Source organism: Lissotriton vulgaris, chromosome 2_1 (assembly GCF_964263255.1).
Source record: "Lissotriton vulgaris chromosome 2_1, aLisVul1.2, whole genome shotgun sequence".
Taxonomy (NCBI): Eukaryota; Metazoa; Chordata; class Amphibia; order Caudata; family Salamandridae; genus Lissotriton; species Lissotriton vulgaris.
The window spans coordinates 143,591,738-143,612,006 of record NC_141687.1 but is presented as its reverse complement, the minus strand read 5'-3'; the positions used below and the strand labels follow the sequence as shown (position 1 = coordinate 143,612,006).

The 20,269-nt window shown below is 45.0% G+C and overlaps 1 protein-coding gene across 1 annotated transcript in view; it reads left to right on the top strand.

Annotated features, from left to right (window-relative positions):
• The window catches only part of LOC147729701 (dynein axonemal heavy chain 17-like), a 1,258,223-nt gene that overhangs the window by 815,209 nt on the left and 422,745 nt on the right, over positions 1–20,269 (top strand). The window contains exon 35 of the mRNA XM_086954021.1: positions 15,967–16,079. Within this exon, the coding sequence (XP_086810147.1) occupies positions 15,967–16,079 (113 nt within the window). The remainder of the gene's footprint in view (positions 1–15,966; positions 16,080–20,269) is intronic.

Below are 20,269 nucleotides of genomic sequence, written 5' to 3'. Positions count from 1 at the left end.
CCTCGCCAATGGTGGTATCTGGATCTTCTTCAACTATCAGAGATCCCACACATGAGGTTACAATGCCGTCCGGACTTAGTATCCAAGCACAGGGGAAAGTGTTCCACCCCAACCTCTCACTTCTACGATTGACGACATGGCTCCTGAGGTCCTCCAGTACGGGCATTTAGATTTGTCTGCAGACTGGATGAACATTCTTAAGGAAGCGAGTAGACCATCCACAATAAAGTTGTACGCTTTGTTATGTTATTTTTATTTGTACCGCGCACAGCTGCCCCAGCAAAGGGGCGTCCTGGCGCTTTGAGAAGGTAAACACAACACAGCATTAAAAGCAGGCAGGAAAGGAAAAGAGACAAAACAGATGAGCTAAACAAATAAAAAGGTCTTGATAGCCCGTCTAAACTGAAGGAGCTCATCGATGGCCCGGATTTGTGGAGGAAGAGAATTCCACCAGCTCGCTGCCAGGACTCGAAAGGAGCGTCCACCAATTCTGCTCAACTTAAAACGCTGGACCACTGCTAAGTTCTGGCCTAGCGATCTAAGAGTGCGAGAGGGGACATAGGCGATCAGCAGTTTCTCCAAGATTTGTGGGGAAGTACCCTTGAGGATTTTAAATGCAAGGCAGAGAACCTTGAATCTAATCCTCTGCTGCACAGGGAGCCAGTGGAGAGAGCGCAGGGCATTGGACACCGAGCACCGCCTAGGCAGACCTGTCACCAGTCGGACCGCAGTGTTTTGAACCCGCTGGAGCCGCAAAAATTCTGACTGGTTAACCCCCGCCAGTAGGGAGCTGGCATAGTCCAGCCTAGACAGCACTGATGCTTGGACCACCAGCTGTCTTGTGGGTGCATCAAAGAATTTGAGGATGGGTCAAAGTCCTCTGATGATGCCATAGCAAGAAGCCGCCACCTTCTTGGTATGACAGATGAAACTCAGAGAAGGATCAAGCCACACCCCCAGGTTTTTTATCTCTGCCGCTGGGAAGGGAGTCACACCCAACTCCGAAGGCCACCATTTGTCACCCCAAAAAGCTTTCAAATTGAAGCGTTTTTATTTATGGTGCATTAAAATGACCATGATCTCATTTGAGGTGAGGAGCAGGTGATTTTACCATATCTACTGTACTTGGCCAAGTCAGGCCTTCAGTTTTGTTCTATAAAGGTCCATCTAGCAGCTATAATAGCATACAGAAAATCTCCTATGCAGGTTTCCTTTTTTCAGCTACCTGTGTTTAAGGACTTCTTTGAGGGGTTAAAAAAGGTCTATCCACTGATCAGACCCCCGTCTCCTTAATGGGAGCTTAACATTGTTCTTGCTAGGTTGATGAGGGCCCCATTCGAACTTATTCATAAAGCCTGTCTGCAGCATTTGTAATGGAAGGCAATTTTCTTAGTGGCCATCTCCTCTGCTCGCAGAGTGAGTGAGACCTTACATTCATTAGACCTTAAGAGGGTTCTACCTAGTCAAGACCAAGGCATTGAGAAAATCAGACCGCCTGTTTGTAAACAATGGTTGCATAAATACTGTGTGTGCAGATTCCAAACAGTCCATCTCTAGATGGATAGTCTTATGTATCACATAGTCTTACCAGATAGCCAACAAACTTCTCCCTGGTAAACCAAAGGCTCATTCTACCAGGGGAAAGGCCTCTACCACAGCTCTCCTTACAAATGTACCTATTGCAGGGATTTATAAAGCTGCCACATGGCGATCAGTGCATACATTTACTTGCCATTATTGTTTAGACACTGACACTCAGGCGGATGCTCAGTTTTGGCAAGCCTCTTTAATAATAATAATAATAAATAATAATAAAGCCATTTTTAAAGCGCCTGGCTACAGTAGAAATAGTGTGTCCCCCCGCTAGAATGCTACTACATCTCAAGAAACAGAAGTGAAGGAGAGTGAAAGCGGGGTTTGGCGCGGAATCTGGTTTCTGAAGGTTCCATGCGAAGATCCAGTGGGAGTTCATTCCAGTGCTTAGGGGCCAAGTGTCTAAAAGAGCGGCCACCCATCTTGACTCTACGGGTGCAAGGGAGTTTGATCAGCATGGCTCCTGCCGATCTCAGGTTTTTAATGGGACGATGGATTGTAAGGAGCTTTTGCAAATATTCTGGGCCTTTGCCCTGGGCAATGCGATGCGTAAAGCACAAGGCTTTAAATTTGATGCGATCTTTGACCGGGAGCCAGTGAAGTTTTGTTAGAGCATTCTTCCCAGAAGCTCTGCGAGGTAGGTTGAGTACCAAGTGGGCAGCAGCGTTTTGTTCGCATTGCAGTTGGTGTAAGCATTTTTTACTTAGACCTAATAGCAGGACATTGCCGTAGTCGAGATGGGGTGTGACTAGGGCATGTACTAGTGTCTTTCTGGCGTTGATGGGGAGTAGGTCCAGGACTTTGCGGAGGGTCTTTAATGTGCTGAAGCACCTTCCCGTGACTTTATTGACCTGAGATCTGAAAGAAAGGTCGGAGTCAAGCATTACTCCCAGATTTCTGACAGAGTCCACGGGGTGAGGGAAATTGCCTAGTTCCGCTGGCCACCACATGTGCGACCAAGCAGAGGGGGATTTGCCAACAATTAAGAGTTCAGTTTTTTCGCCATTAAGGCACAGACAGTTATTGTTTATCCATAATGCCACAGTAGAGAGGCATTTGGAAAAGTTGGTGGCATCTTCCGGATGGTCTATCGACAGCTTGATCATCAGTTGGGTGTCGTCGGCGTAGGTAACAATATCCACCCCGAAACCTTCAACTATGTGAGCCAGGGGTTCCATATAAAGGTTGAATAGGGTCGGGCTTAAGCTGGAGCCCTGCGGAACTCCATGTCTCAGCTTCCGGGGGGAAGATGTGAAAGGGGGACAGTGTATCTGGAAACTTCTATTGGTCAGGAAGGATTTTAACCATGCAAGGGCAGGTCCCTCAACTCCCATGTCCGAAAGGCGTGACAGCAGCGTTGTGTGCAGCACGGTGTCGAATGCTGCACTGAGGTCTAGTAAACCCAACGCTGCTGTCTGTCCTTCGTCCGCCATTTGTCTGAGGCATTCAGTAGAATATAGGACGGCGGACTCTGTCGAGTAGCCGGCTCTGAACCCCGATTGAGTGGGTGTAGAAAAGAGTTCTCTTCCAGATATTTCATAAGCTGTCCGTTGACCACTTTTTCCGCTATTTTGGCACAGAAGGGAAGAAGGGAGATGGGTCGGAGATTTTGGAGTTGGGAGATGTGGACATTAGGTTTTTTTTTCAGAGGAATGACCTGGGCTGTTTTCCATGTGTCAGGAACGTGGCATTCTTGGAGAGAAAGAGTGATGATGTGAGTGATTTGATCAATCATACTCTCCAGGACTCCTTTACAGCGGTTGGGGGGGCATACGTCACGGGGGGAGCCAGACTGTATGCTTAGGATAATGTTCAGCAGTTCCTGTCTCTCAGGTACTTTAAAGCATGTCAGGCGGGATTTAACAGTGATGTTGTCTTTAACTGCCATCTGTGTGCTAGGGACCCCGGCTCCGTCGGTAAAAGTGGCATGTATTTTGTCGACCTTGCCGACAAAGTGATCCGCTATGGATTCGCATAGCTCACTAGAATAGGTGTCTTGTGTTTCAAGTCTGGTCGGGACCGTTAGCTCTTTGTAAATAGCGAATAGTTCTCTAGTAGGGTTGTCGGCGGCTTCTATTCTGCCTTTAAAGTGAGCAGCCTTTGCTGCTCTTACTAATATGTGATATTTTTTTGTTTTAAGGAATCTGTTTGGATGATTTATCCTTGGAGTGTTCATTCTTGGAGTGTTTTTTGCTGTAACTATATTGATATTCGGCTGTGGGATAGTGGGTATGTGCTTGCTATTCTATTCAGTGCTTATAATAAAATAATAATAATAACACACCTTTACAAAGAGCGACAGCTTCCTCAAATAGAGGTGTCCTGGCACTATGGGTATTGATGAGTATCCTCTGGAAGAGAAGGATTAGTTACTTACCTGTTCTCTTCCAGGGGCATATTCATCAAAGTCATAAGCCACTCGCAATCCTCCCCGGATGAATATCTTTAGTATAGTAGCTTTTCCTGCCTTGCTTCATGATTCCTACATGTTAGTACACCGTAAAAAAGACCTGACCTAATTGCCACCTGTGGTGCATGATAGGAGCAGGGAGTTCTTGGAGGTCTTAAAAGCACAGTGCCAGTTTATTACTGTCATGATTTTATCTATTCAGCCTATCAGCTAATTTCCTGCTATTACTTGCCTTTTTCTTTGAAAATAGAAGAGTTGGAACACTAGAGGAGTGCATGTTCTTTGTTACAGAAATGCTGTATAAACGTATTTTTATTTTAAATGAAAAATCCAATGCAATCTTGGCATCTATGCCTGTTTGAATGATATTAGGCTGCATGTTTATGTATGTACATGCATATATGTATGTTTGATAGTACTACGTACATGTTTTTTTGGACTAAACATATATATATATATATATATATATATATATATATATATATATATATATATATATATATATATATATATATATATATATATATATATATATATATATATATATATATTCACTGAAAAAACCACAGGTTTCACACCAGTTATAGTTAGCTGAACATTTTACTCATACAAAACCAATGAAATTCCCACGTTATAGTGAGTTGGACTCACTATAACTCGCGCGCCCGCAATCCACTGCTGATGATGTCACATATTACATCATTTATGACATGGTCAGTGACATCACTGATGACATCACTGATGATGTCATCAGTGAGTATGTATGAGTAAAATGTTCAGCTAACTATAACTGGTGTGAAACCTATGGTTTTTTCAGTGAATTTCAAAGGTTTTTTAAATGCTAATTCCTGACTATAACGAGTGTGAAACCTATGGTTTTTTCAGTGAATTTCAAAGGTTTTTTAAAAACGAAATCCTAACTATAACGTTTGTGAATCTTATGGTTTTTTCAGTGAATTTCATAGTTTTTTTTAAAAGCTAATTCCTTTGTATATTGACTTTGTAACCTAGGATTTTTTTATTTTTATTAGCTGTTTTTTACAAGAATTAATTATATTTTTTTTAAATAAAAATTATTTGTTCAATGTATATATTTTTTTTTACATTTTTTCCTGGTGCGCTCAGGGTGCGCGCACCAGTGAGCTTACCCGTATCATTTTGCCTTGGAGCGCTCCGGGTGCGTGCACCGGTAAGCTCTCCCGAGAGCGTTATTTCTGCGTTCGATGTAAAAATATGTATGAAAAGTAAATAATAACGCAAGACATTTAGTACCATACTTATAAAAGCAGTATTTTTGATTTTCAAAATGAAAATGAATTTACATTTCCGTAAAGCTATCAAAACGTCACTCAGGCGCGCCGTGTAAGCGCCCCCGGAAGTGCCAATGTTTGCGCCGCGTGAGCGTCCCCGGTAGCGCCTACGCTCGCGCCGCGTAAGCGCCCCCGGAAGTGCTTCGGTGCGCGCAGCGTAAGCGCATCAAGTCATGTGACCTTAAAATAACTCTTTTCATTGGTTGCTAACTGTTTTTTTTACAAAGAATGAAATCCCCACCCATTTCCTTCACTTCTTCTTTCACTTTTGTGGCTGCAAGACCTATCTTTTTGCTCTTAATTTAATTTTAATTTAATTGCGGGTTTATATAGCGCTAGAATCGACTCCCGGGGGAGTATCTCCGCGCTTCGACCGCTGGGGAACCCGTCCTGGCTCACCCTGAGAGATGGTCCCTAATGGGTATCTCTAAGGTGCGACCAAGCATCCCCGGCGGTCTGGGGGGGCCATTGAGAAGATGAGGCAAGCTAATGCCCAGAGTTGCAGAGTGTGGTCCCTGACTGGAGTAGGCACCGAGGCGAGAATTATCGAGCCCGCTGACTCTGGTCCACGACCCTGCCGCGTCGGGAATCGAACCCTGGTCCCGGGCCGTCCTCTGCTTACGGGTCTGCCGCCTCTAACCATTGAGCTACACCACTCCACTCTTGGATCTTTGTTGGTATCCATGGCTGCCAGACCATCCAGCAGCGATGATGACACAGACAGATTTATTGATGAAGAGGTTCCTCATCTCCAGAAAAAGAACACTTCATATGAAAGTTTTTTTCCATTCCAGATGATAAAAAAAAGTAAATGCTCCAAAGGTGGAGTGCCGGATTTGTCACACTGTCCTCTCACGGGGTGACCCCACCCAAAAATATTCATTTGGGAACTCCACCATGATTCGCCACGTCGAGAGGAGGCACCCCCAGAACTTTGCCCGGGAGAGTGTCAGAGCTCTGGCACAAGAGGCTCCCAGGGATGGTGCCTCTACTTCAACCGGAGGACTAACTACATCGGTGAGGGGGCGACCCGAAGAGCTGATCCCTAACATTCAGCCTGCTTTTAATGAAGCCGTAATTAAATGCAGAAAATGTGATCAGCTACTTTGTTATGGGGAACAAAGTGTTATGCTCATGGTTCATGCAATAGACAACCACCGCTGCCAATCCCAGTCCTAATTTTGATAACTTTTTTTTTGCTCCTGTTGAGCAGTTTCCCATTCCCTTTTTTTGTTGAAAAAAAAGGAAAAAAGAAGAAAAAAAAAGTTCTTTTCAGAACTACCTTCAATTCTCATCAAAGAGCTGTATTCTTAAAAAAATGAAAGAGAGTAACTGAAGTGGAGTGCCGTGAGAGAAGAGAGGAAAATGAGTGAGAAAGCAAAGAAAAGGACGAGAGGGGAAGGGAAGTGAAGTAGGGGGACTGAAAGAAGATGAGTGTGGGGAAGGAGAGTGAGGAGAAGGAGAGTGAACATGGGGAATGTGGATAAGTGAAGAAAATGTAGTAAAAGAACGGTGGTGTGGAAGGGTAAGAAAAGAGCAGTGATTATTAGGAAAGAGTGGAGATACAGACTGGATAAAGACAAATGAGTGTGAGACAAAGTGAGTAAGGCAGTGAAGAAACAGAGAAAGTGAAAGAAAAAGTTAGAGTAGAAGACTGAAGGCCACATTTATGAGGCCATGCGTCACTTTTACGCCGCCGGTGCGTCACTTTTTGTGACGCACCAGTGGTGTAAAAAATGCACCTTGTTGAGCCATATTTACAAAGTGACGCATCTAGGTAGATGCATCACTTTGTAAACCCCTGCGCCACATTATACCTGCACCAGGTGTAATGTATGCAAAGGGGGCATATTGACGCAAGAAAGGGTCGTAGAAGTGACGCAGTGAAATCTATGAGATTTCACTGTGTCACTTTTAGGACACCGTTGCGTCAAAATCTTCTGCCTGCCTCACAGCAGGCGTAAGACTGACGCAGGCCCTTTCACATGGGGCTAGCCCCATATGAAAGGGTGCATTGCTGGAGTTGCGTCACTTTTGTGACACACTCCAGCAATGCATCACTTTTGTGCTTACAGATACGTCAGAAATACTGACGTATCTGTACCTCCTTGCAACATAATGCGTCATACATTAAATATGACGCATGAGTAGAAGACTGAAGGCCTCATTTATGAGGCCATGCGTCACTTTTATGCCGCCAGTGCGTCACTTTTTATGACGCACCAGTGGTGTAAAAATGCACCTTGTTGACTCATATTTACAAAGTGAGGCATCTAGGTAGATGCGTCACTTTGTAAACCCTTGCGCCACATTATACTTGCGCCAGGTGTAATGTATGCAAAGGGGGCGTATTGATGCAAGAAAGGGTCGTAGAAGTGACGCAGTGAAATCTATGAGATTTCACTGCGTCACTTTTACGACACCGTTGCGTCAAAATCTTGCGCCTGACTCAGGCCCTTTCACATGGGGCGGGCCCCATGTGAAAGGATGCATTGCTGGAGTTGCGTCACTTTTGTGACACACTCCAGCAATGCATCACTTTTGCGCTTACAGATACGTCAGAAATACTGACGTATCTGTAACTCCTTGCGACATATTGCGTCATACATTAAATATGACGCATCCCTAGAAGACCGAAGGCCTCATTTATGAGGCCATGCGTCACTTTTATGCCGCCGGTGCGTCACTTTTTGTGACACACCAGTGGTGTAAAAAATGCACCTTGTTGAGTCATATTTACAAAGTGACGCATCTAGGTAGATTCGTCACTTTGTAAACCCCTGCGCCACATTATACCTGCGCCAGGTGTAATGTATGCAAATGGGGCGTAGAAGTGACGTAGTGAAATCTATGAGATTTCACTGTGTCACTTTTACGACACTTTTGCGTCAAAATCTTGCACCTGCCTCACAGCAGGCGTAAGACTGATGTAGGCCCTTTCACATGGGGCTGGCCCCATGTGAAAGGATGCATTGCTGGAGTTGCGTCACTTTTGTGACACACTCCAGCAATGCATCACTTTTGCGCTTACAGATACGTCAGAAATACTGACATATCTGTAACTCCTTGCGACATAATGCGTCATACATTAAATATGACGCATGAGTAGAAGACTGAACGCCTCATTTATTAGGCCATGCGTCACTTTTATGCCGCCGGTTCGTCACTTTTTGTGACGCACCAGTGGTGTAAAAAATGCACCTTGTTGAGTCATATTTACAAAGTGACGCATCTAGGTAAATGCGTCACTTTGTAAACTCCTGCCCCACATTATACCTGCGCCAAGTGTAATGTATGCAAAGGGGGCGTATTGACGCAAGAAAGGGTCGTAGAAGTGACGCAGTGAAATCTATGAGACACCGTTGCGTCAAAATCTTGCACAGCAGGCGTAAGACTGACGCAAGCCCTTTCAGAGGAGCATTGCGAGTTATTTCTCGGTTTCACACACTATTCATGCCTGCGCTTTAGTCTCCGCTTTCTCTCTGAGCATTTGTCATGTGAGTCCTGAAAGGAAAGAGAAGGACGTGTATCAGTGTACTGATATCTATCAGGCTGTTTAATTGAAACACAGGTACGTACATTTTAATGTTTTTTAGTGGACTCTAGTTGCGGAGATCCACCACTTGTTTTTATTTTATCTTTATTTTTCTGTTTGTCCTAGTGTTTTTTTAGAAGACTCAGGTGCCTGCTTGGCGTTATCTTTTTCAGAATTGCCCTGAAGCTGTGGCTTGTTTGGCCTGGCTCCCAAATTATCTTGACCTATAGATTTATCCGTTTCAGGAATAATTTTTGGTAATTCATGCACAGAGTGGAATACACCAGGTTCTCATGAGTGGTGACCCTTTTGACAAAAGTGTGACAACAAAGGTTACCCCCACTCCCTGACCAGGCTACTGGTATCTACTAAAGCCTAGGGTTATCAGCGGAATCCAAGAAAGTAGAAGCCCAGGTAGGACTCACCTGGTTATAGTTAGTATGGGATACACTTGCATCACCATCTCGGGTCCACTTGACACTTAGGCTGCCACTATAGGGATCCACTAGCCCTAAAGAATGCCCTAGATGTATTAGGGTAATCATTGAGGGCAGAAACATGTTGGCAAATAAGAAACGGTCCTGAGCCATTGTACTCTATAAAACCCATTACCAAAAAGTGTTTTTAATATACCTAGAGTCCTCACAAATAAAGGTAATAACTGAAGAGAAGTCTATGGTATTTTTAGATTGTCTGAATCCCCCTCATGTCCAATAGTTGTATGAAGGAACTCCCTCCTACTGCATAGTCTACGAGGAGGTTGAATCGGTCCTGGTAATACTACCTTACCAGGTTGGGGAAAAGATGCTGATGATGAAGCATGGCACTATTATGCGTGTGAGGCATCCTCTTCCATTAAAGATGGCCTTCCCACTTTAAATGATCACATACTGCATACGGTAGGAGTTGGTCGATTATATTCTGGGTCTATGTACCTTTTCTGTTCCTACCAGCACACTACCTTTTCGTGGTTTGCAAATTTATGCTCTTGTTCCGCAACGGGAACCTGCACAAGGGGCTGGCATACTGCCAGTGCTGCTACCTCCTTTTTAATATTACTTAAAATAATTGAGGAAACTGTGGTATAATTGTCGAATAATTTTATCCCTTAATCCAGGGCAGGGGCAGCCCCATATTCATTATTGAATCTGTTTTAGCACTTCAGGCAAAACAGTAATAGATTGTGTACCATCTGGTATGGTATATATGGCAGTAATGACTGAGCCCCAGGTCACACAAACCTCTAATGAGAGAACCATATAAATTGGTAGGCACATTGTGGGAAATCTCCGTTTGTTTTGGGGTTCCGCATGGGGCAACACTTCTTCAAGCTGGTCTGTTTTTTGTGCAATCCAAAACATAATTTTCTCCCATCTGGACTAATTGCAAGCACAGTCTACAATGGCATTGCAGCTTGAACAGCCCTTGCTGGGACAGCTGTTATTGTGTGTGTAATGAACTGTGTTAAACGTATGTATAGTCTAACTAGACCTGTGTAAAGAGCACGGAGATCAGCAACATTTAATGATGCTAAGTTCGGGTATAGTGTACAGCCGGTTAGGACTGCCCAGGTCGCCCCTTCATTGCTGAGGGGACCAGGTCTTACATTGTTTAGTGTTTGTGGTAGGGCTCCTTTAGTTGGAACTATTTCTGATGTTCCTGATATGTTAATTGTATTTCTAAATTTTCAAAAGCTCTATATTGACCTGGTAATGCAGCTGGAGTGTATGTGTAAAATGTCTGCGTAGCGGCATCGACTGCAGGAAAGTGAGCCCAAGAATAGAATACCTCTGTTTTATATTTTTCATGAGCCTCGACCACGAAGGTAACATCTTCCCCCACCAAGAGGGAGCAGTAGTGCTGTAACATCATGTATACAATTAACAGGAAATATAGCTGCTAGCGCCGTATTTAATAAAGGAAATTCAAAAAAAGCAGAATACTATAGGGGGGGGGGGGGGGATCCTTTTAAAGGTTCAAGCTTGAACACCCTTCAGACAAAAATATCAGTTTCCTATTCCGCGGAGGAGGTTTATTCCCTAACACCATGGACGTCTCCGTATAAGGTAAAAAGAAGCCTTGGGCACATGCAAAACTACTCAGAAGACCTGAGGTAAATAAGTACCTGACATAGAATGTTAGGCGCTATGTTATATGGTTCCTACGAGTTTAGTAGGACTGTGTTTCCGGACCACCTAACCATCAGAATATGGGGACTCACATATCAGAAAATGTTGTCCCAATTCCTGGCTAGTTCACAGTGCCCCATCAGAACCCCTAACCTTTCCAGGGTACCAGATGGTAACTGCAACCTCTAACATGAGCACTCTTATTCACCAGGATAAATGTGGAAACCCTTTCGTCGTTACAGTGCATGCCCAAAGGAAACACAAGAAAGATACACATTTTGCTTTTCAAACATTTTTTTAAACATTTGTATTCTGGTGTATAAAGAGTGCACTTCAATTATTAGGAAGATGAAACAAAGCATTGTAACCAGTATTATAGGAATGGTGATAAAGATAAAACCGTTCAACCATTATAACATTACTGTGTAGTTATAATTATACTCCTATCTAATAGTACCTGTAATATCAACAGCATAGTGGAGTACCCTCTGGCAGATCAATTTGAACAGCCTAACTCCCCATACCTGAGTATAATGTGCCAGCAAGCCGATCTGGATGTAACAGGCTATCGTCCCTTGCAGGATGAAGGTTAGAGTCAACAGGGCTGCATCTCGGTCAAAGTTCACAGCGTTCCAGGATAATCCCAGCAAAGTGCTCCTCTCCAGAATAAAACACAGAGGCAGTTCATATAATAAAAGCACAGTTCCAATCGCTCTGTGTCATAGGTGTAGAGATGATACAATACTTTGTTCTGAAGCCTTACAACTGTCGCCAACCAGATACCCAAATACAAGGGCATCACGCTCTTTGTACCTAGCTTTGGACAGTGTGTACAAGCAACATAATAATAATGCTTACTAAGAAATGCGCTGCTATTGTGCAAGTGTAAAACATGCTAAAAGTCACCATTTGAAAATGATGGCAAGCTTAGACGCATAGCTAAAATGGAGACTCAGTGCGAGCCCTGTTGTGCATTACAACAAAGTGTGAAGATTAAAATGATGGAATCTGTACAGATGTAAATAAGGTCTCTGCCAAACTTCATGGGTTTCTGTACCAGTTCATTGATCTCCTCAACAGTTTGTCCCTTTTCTGGGATTTGACAGAGGCTTCAGTATTGGCAGCACCTAGATCTGTCACCTGCACAACTGACCTCCCAGACCTTTTAAGGTCAGGCCTTGGTCCCAAAAGCCAATTTCCATGTCATGAAGGACAGTGCTCATCCCAGTCCCAATTCCCTCAGTAACAACCTCAAAACATCTTTAGTACCCACATTCATACCCAGAACCTCCATTTCATAGGCATGATCTGTCACTTCCTCCAGAAAGATTTGCAGTGGTGACTGCTCGCCCACAATTGGACCAGTGGCAGACCCTGCTCCCTACCACACCCAGAGCTGACAGTGGTGGAAGAGGTGTCACTACTGGTCTGGAGGGCTTATCTTGGCAAAATTGAAACCACAGGACTCCGACCTTCGGCAATGACCCGCCTCCACATAAACTTGCTGGTGTTGTGAGTGATTTACTTGCCATTAAAAGCCCTCTTACTGTTGCAGGCATTCTGCACATACACAAAACTATGCGCAGGATTATGGGACCTTGGTGTATAGGGGCTGAGCCTTCCTACCCCATTATGCCCATGAGCCCAGGACTGATTAGCTATAGTGTCTCTCTCGCTCTTCTACTCACAAATGGAGAAACCAATGATTAGACACCCCAGAACACAAGCCTCCCGGATCTCTCAGGAATTGTGGTAACAAGACACACCTTTCCCCTCACACTCTGGTACTTGTCCACAATAAGATCTGACGGAGACACGAAGATAGTTTAAAATATCTATTTTAACTAACGTGCTCTAAAATGCAGTTCACTTGCCACAACCAGCAGCAAAATGCGTACTATCAATACGGTTAGCATTGCAGCTAGGCCATATATCATAAAGGGAGATGCCATTTTATGAAAACAGTGGATAAAGGCCTATAAGGCCTAACCACCCTCCCCTTGGTAAGCAGAAGTATTATTTTATAATAGAAGATCTCTGGGCTTCGTCAGCAGATCCCATACCTCAAGCCATAGATCGTATTTCTACATGACAAGTGCGGGTTGCTCTTCTCCCTGGAAAGGTCCCACTCCAAGTGTGTGTTACCTAAACCTGCATCCCCATAATACCAAAGTATGGATCTCCAGCATAAACAGCTGTATTGGTATGTTTTGTCTAAGTGCTAGGGCCTGACCAGAACAGAATAACAAGAGGCCATGTTTATCGACTTTGCTCATAATGTTCAGACTAAACTCCAGGAACAGGCAGAGAATGAGCATAGCAAAGATTTCTCATGTGAAAGGCTTGCAAAAATAAAGACATGTAGTGTTGTGTGCAAAATCAGCATCACGGCTACAGGGCTCATAAAGATGTCGACTAAGTCCTTAGCAACCACGTGAAATTACCAACCATCACAGGGAGGCTGGTATAGATTCTACCAGGCCATACCAGCACCTTGCGTTCCTCGTGCCTGTCCGAGGATTGTCTGCTCCAGTGGTACTGGATGGGTCATCAGGGCATCTCCCTGGGCATGCACCACCTTGTGGACCTTTGAACCGTAGGGCAGACTAACTCAGCCGACGATGCCTAGCAGATCATGAATTGCAACAACCCCACGAGTGCGCGGACCCTAGCTTGATCTCTTTGCCCTCACCAAGAACACGCAGTGTCAACACTTTTGTGCATTGGAGCTCCCAAGAAGGCTCTCTCTGAGACACATTCTACCTAGTGAGGAGCACTGGTCTCCTGTGTGCCTTTTTGCTGGAATCTGTCCTGCTCTGAGTTCTGAAGAAGATCAGGAATAACTGGGCCAAGTCATCTTAGTGGCTCCGGATTGTCCTTGGACAGTGTGGCACCGGAAACTTCTGGGCATGAGTATCTGTCCTCCTATTAGATTGACACTTTGGAAGAGCCTGCATTTGCAACAGCAGGCCTGCTCAATCTGCACCTCCATGCATGGAGATTGAGCAGTGGCGGTTGGTTTCCTTTGAAATTCCTTTTATAGTCGTTGATATGATCTTGGCAGCAGGCAGCCTTCCACAAAATCAGTGTACTCCGGAGGCTGAGATATGTTTGTGGCTTGATGTGCCACCAACCAGACAGACCTGTTGCAGACCACATTGTTCAGTGTTTTGATATTAATTTAATATTTGGCCCAATAAGGGTTTGCAGTAGGCACTGTTAGAGGTTACTTCTCAGCCCATTTGGCCTTTTTACATTTGTGAGGCCTGCAGTCCTTACTAATTTACCTGTTGTGATGACATTTTTAATATTGGCATTTAACTTTGGTTCTCACTTTCCTAATGTGCACCACTTTAGAGCCCATGCACAGTTGTTCTTTACACCTTATGATCTTGAAAACTCTTTCTGGTCACAATAACATCAGCCCATCGCGTGAATGAGCATTAGGACCTCTCAATCAAGCTGCCTTATGCTAACTTTTTTTCTGGACAAGCTGATTTTGAGAACCGGATCGGAGTTCCTGCAGAAGGTAGTGGTGCTTTTTTATGTCGGGCAAGCTATCTCTCTTCCAAAATTCTTTGGTGCCCCACATCTCATGAAAGAGGAAGAGAGACTGTATGGTTTGGACTCCAAGAGACCACTGAGTTTTTACATTAATTGTACTTAGCACAATCAGGTGGACTACCAGCTCTTTATGGGATTCTCTGGAGCAAAGAAGGGCAAGGCTGTGCAGAAGCAGACCTTATCACCTCGGATCATCCCCTGTATTAAGATCTTCTATACATTGGCTAAGAAGCAGCCTCCAGAAGAACAGAGGACTCACTCTCCTATAACCAAGACTGCTATCACTGTGTTAGAATGTGGAGTTTCAATCCTGGATATCTATAGTCAACAACAGGACATCCTTCATGATTCTCACCCACGCCCACAAGGCACCCCACAAGACCGACCCAGCCTACCTCAACAGACGGCTCTCCTTCTACACCCCCAACCGTCAGCTATGCTTCGCCGACCTCTCACTCGCCACCATCCCGCGCATCCAAAGAACAACCACCGGTGGGAGATCCTTTTCCCACCTCGCCACCAAGAAATGGAACACCCTCCCACTGAGCCTACGACAGACCCAAGACCTGCTGACCTTCAGGAGGATACTCAAGACCTGGCTGTTCGATCAGTAGCGACCCCCCCCCCCGCACCTTGAGACCCTCGCGGGTATGTAGTGCGCTTTACGAATGATTGATTGATTGATATATAGGAACAAGGACAACCAGCCTCCACAACAGGACCTGGGTACCAATAATATTAAAAACAATTTGTCCCAGTGGACTGAGTATTTTGTTATACTTTTCAAATCAATCACAGGCATTATAATGTATCATTCATGTTATCACTTTCCTTCTCACTTCTGCACAACATGCTCTTTGTGTGAAAACAAGAAAACAAACAAAAGCATGAAAACCTTCAAGCCTTCTCTTCACCATGTCCCACTTTTACATATCATGCACCCTACTTTGTGAGCTACAAGCCCTACACAAGTGTGACTTACTAATATGTAAAATGGAGTGTTTTACTTGTTAAAAATGGTTATTTTACCAGCTCATCCTGCAGGTTTAATCTGCAGCAGTCTATGGTAAGCCTGAAGCCATGTTTTCATTGTCACCATAGCGGATGGCACAATAAGTGCTAACGTTTGCAGGTGACATTTAATTTTTCATGCCATGGCTGCAGATGCTGCACCATATACTATGCCTTTTAGGAGAGTTAAATTCCCCAGACAAGGATTAGTCCATTTGTACATTTTAGCGTCAAAGTACATATAATGTGCGCTGGAGAGAGGTGGCCTAGGGCTGACCATACAAAAAGGGGCATTTTCTCATGGTTGTACATTTAAATACCCTTTTGGTATTTAATATAAAAGTTTGGGAAGCTGGCTTGTTTGCAGTGTGGTTTCCATTGTTTTAAAAAATGATCAAGACTTTTTTTTTGTAGGAGCCTCCTTCCTGAACACACACTGCTGGCATCTACTTTATTGTGTTTTCAAATACAGCAGCAAGGAAAGGAAAACCTCTTTAGTGATGACGAGCTTGCTTTTTTTGTTCAAGGTACAGTATATACTTTGGTATTATTGCATAGAAATGAATCATGAGAAGGCGTGAGAAGGCGGTTCTGACCATCTAATCCGCATTGATTTTCTGTTTTTTGATCACCTGCTTTTTTACCTTTTTACTGTGTGCCTACCTCTTAACCAGGGACTCACTCACAGTAAACTCATTGTGAAATGGACTGCATGTGCTTAGTGCCAGTGTCTGCCTTGTGAGGTAAGGCCGCTGCGACGCAGCCAAGGTAAGGCTCACTGGCCTGGTTACATGTGGACACTTGTACATGTGTGAGGGCTGTGTGTAGGAGACTCCTGTCTTGTGCAGCCTAGGAACTGCACACAGGTAGCCTGGCACAGAAGAGACTATGCAGAGTTTGATATTGACCTGGAGTTGTCCTTATATTGGAGATGTACACATGCAGGGAAGTCATTCTGCTTTATAGTATTCCAATGGGAGAGGCTGCTTTAGGGCACAGCATACGTTCCCTTGGGCTCAGAAACTCCAGAGTAATTGTGTGAAAGAACAATTCTGTAAAGGCCAACAGTATATCTGTACAGCGTATGGGTCATCCAGAAATGTCATGTTTGTCTGGCTCAGCTCAGGATCAGAGCCCTGGCCTTTTGTGACCCTCTTGGACTGGTTGAATTACTTTTCTCTCCAGCTGCTGGAATAAAGGCCTCACCCCTCCAATAAAACAATTGACTGTTCTTTTGTCAACTCTCATGGAGGAAGGGAATGGATGAAATTTCTCTGCATCAATCAGTCTGCTGTCATCCTTTGCCAGGGAGAGGGCCTGTCCACACCATTCCACAAAGGAGGGAGTCCAAACCTCTTGAGCCAGACAGGGGTTGGGAGGGCTCCTTTTATGATTTGCTGGGGGAATGCCCTGGCAGTGATGTCAGCGAGGGGTGGGGCTTAGATCTAACATGTAGCAGGTGTGTCCTGGGTGATACCATTGTGAAGTATCCCAGATGCCTGTGCAGGAAGGTTAAAACAGAGGCAGAGAGGTCATGTGGCACCTCAGGATAGGTCAGAGGTGCATTACTGCTGGCACCTACTACCCCACCCCTTAAAAGGTCTTGAGCAGGGGGGAGAGCTCTCTCTTGGATGTGCTTTTACTGAGGAACACTGGGAATGAAGGCTGACGCCATAGATAATTGGGAGGAAGAACCCCTTGACTGTGCCCAGGACTAAGGACTCGGTCTCTGATTGACCCTAGGACCAGTGGGGGAAAGACTGGGCTTCTGCGCAAGGAGGAGGGCCCTGAAGGAGAGCAAATTGATCAATCCCACCAATGCATACATATTGTTGCCATTGTGAGGATCTAACCTGCACAGGAACAATGCAGAGATTTCTGGCACTTTGAACAAAATTATATTTTACCTTTGGAGCACTTCCATGGACTCATAAAAAGCCGATTCTGGGCCTTTGTGATATAATTTGGCATCATCTAGCAGTGATACCCTAAGGGTTAATGTTTGTCATGTGGAAGAGATGGCCCTGTTCTTGTAGCATATCATGTAATACTGATGGACAGCTATACCTTGCCCTGAAAGATAATGTGGTAGAAAGAGAATATGCAAGTCTATTGATTGACTACCATTAGTGAATAAGACAGAGGATTAAGTTCAAGGGTTTGTGCATTGCACATAAAGCCATCTATGGCAAGGCACCGACATACATCAGAAACAGCTTAACTATGCCCCAACCAGAGTACTCCGATCCTCGGAAGCCAGGATGCTAGTTTGCCCCCGCTCTCGCCTGTCTTCCATGGGAGGCAGAGCCTTCTCGTCTATCATTCCATAGATCTGGAATAGACTGCCTGACAACCTCCGTAAAGAACACTCCCTGTTACTTTTTAGGAAACAACTCAAAACCCTTCTGTTCAAGGAAGCCTGGGGCTCACAGTAAAGTACCGCCTCCCCACCCTCAACCCTAAGCAGGCCCCTCTCTCAAAGCGCTTAGAGACCGTTGGTGATAATGCACTATATAAATATAAATTACAATTACAATTACAATTAAGACAAGCATCCAAACGTGACACAACCGAAAGGGGCAAGGACTCTTGAAAGGGAAAAAGTACACTGTATCTGTGAAGTAAAGTTCAAACTTGGTTGTTTGGTGGAGGAGGTTGAGGAAAGGGATACTACATCTCTCTCACCTACATTTTCATTAAAAAACAATATCGACAAAGCAGTTTTCAGTTCCACCAAAAGGATATGGCAGTTTTCTTGTGAGAGAGAGCAGGCTCTAATATCACCAGCTGATGACAGCTAGTCTCAGTAGCAAGACTCCATTACACATGTTATGTTATGTTATGTTATCTGCACTTATACCGGGCTTAGCTGCCCCAGCAAAGGGGCGTCCCGGCGCTTTGCAAGGTACACAAAACATAACTCAGTTAAAAGGCCAGAAAAATGGAACAACAATGAAGCAAATTAATATAAACTAAACAAATAAAATAGTCTTGATGGCGCGTCTGAACAGCAAGAGGTCTTCAAGGGCCCGGGTGTGAGGGGGGAGAGAGTTCCACAACTTCGCCGCTAACACCCGAAAAGAGCGACCACCAACTCTGCTCAGCCTGAAGCGCGGAACAGTTGCCAGGTTTTGGCCCAGGGATCTGAGGGTTCATGAGGGTACATATGGCATCAGCAAATTCTCCAGTATTTGGGGAGATGAACCCTTGAGGATTTTAAAAGCAAGGCATAGTACCTTGAATTTAATCCTCTGGTTCACAGGAAGCCAGTGGAGAAATGAAATGAAATGAAATGAAATGAAAAGAGATTTGTAAAGCGCATGGCTGCCCTTGAGCGTCCCAGCGCTGAAACAAGACACAGGACCACCACCCAAACACAACTGAAGCAAAGCCTAACGGGGGAAGAGATAAGTTTTCAATGCCTTGCGGAAACGCACTAGATTGGGTTCTTTCCGCAGGGCCGTCGGCAGAGCATTCCATAGTTGGCCTGCATTAATAGAGAACCGGCGACCGCCGGACTTCACCTTTTTGGCTCTGGGTATCACCACAAAATTACCATCATCCGAGCGAAGGGCTCGCGTAGGTTTGTAAGGGCGCACCAGGTCTCTAAGGATTGGAGGGCCTGATCCTTGCAAAGCTTTGAACACGATGCAAAGGGATTTAAATTTTATGCGAGCTCGGATTGGAAGCCAATGCAAGGCCTTGAGAGCAGGCTTAGCTGATGATCTTTTGGCAGTACCAGTGAGCATTCTTGCAGCCGCATTCTGAGCTCTTTGGAGCACATTCAGGGTGGATTCTGGTGAGCCAAGGAATAAGGCATTGCTATAATCCAGCCTTGACATGACTAATCCTTGAACCAGAAGTTTCCGGGAGTTTTCCGGGAGTAGCGGGAGGATCTTCCGTACTGACCTGAGCAGTCCATAGCAGGTCCCTGCCACTCGTTTAGCTTGAGTGGTCATTGACAGTTCAGGTTCAAGCCAAACCCCCAAACTTTTTATTGCTTCTTTGGGAACTGGGGGGGCACCTAGACTGTCCGGCCACATGGATTTGGGGAGTGTTGAACATAGATTGCCAAGAAGCATCAGCTCCGTTTTCGTCCCATTTAGTTTGAGCCGGGACTCCGACATCCATGACATGATGTTAACAAGACATGATGCGAACTTTTCCCCCTGGCTTTCCGAGAGGGACAGCGAGACGATCAATTGAGTGTCGTCTGCGTAGGTTGCGATTTTCACCCCGAAGGGTGAAACCACCTCCTCCAGTGGGGCCATGTAGATGTTAAAAAGCGTAGGGCTCAGTGAGGAGCCCTGCGGTACTCCACACTGAAGGGGGGTAGGCAGAGATCGAAGATTGCCTTCGCAGACCTGATAAGTCCGGCCACTCAAGTACGACGCGAGCCATTTGAGGGCCGACCCTCTCACTCCAATCTTCCCCAAACGGTTGATCAGGATATTATGATCAACCGTATCAAATGCAGCGCTTAGATCCAGGAGGACCACCGCAGCGGATCCTCCCGAATCCAAGATGCATCTGCCTTCCTCCACCATTGAAATCAAGGCCGAATCGGTTCCCTGGTGGGGATTAATCAGTCGGAACTCATCCGAAAGCTCATCAGAAAGCGCAGCGCGTTTGAAACAGAACACTGCCTTGGCAGACCAATCACCACTCTGGCTGCAGCATTTTGAACTCGCTGCAGCCGGATGAGTTCCGACTGATT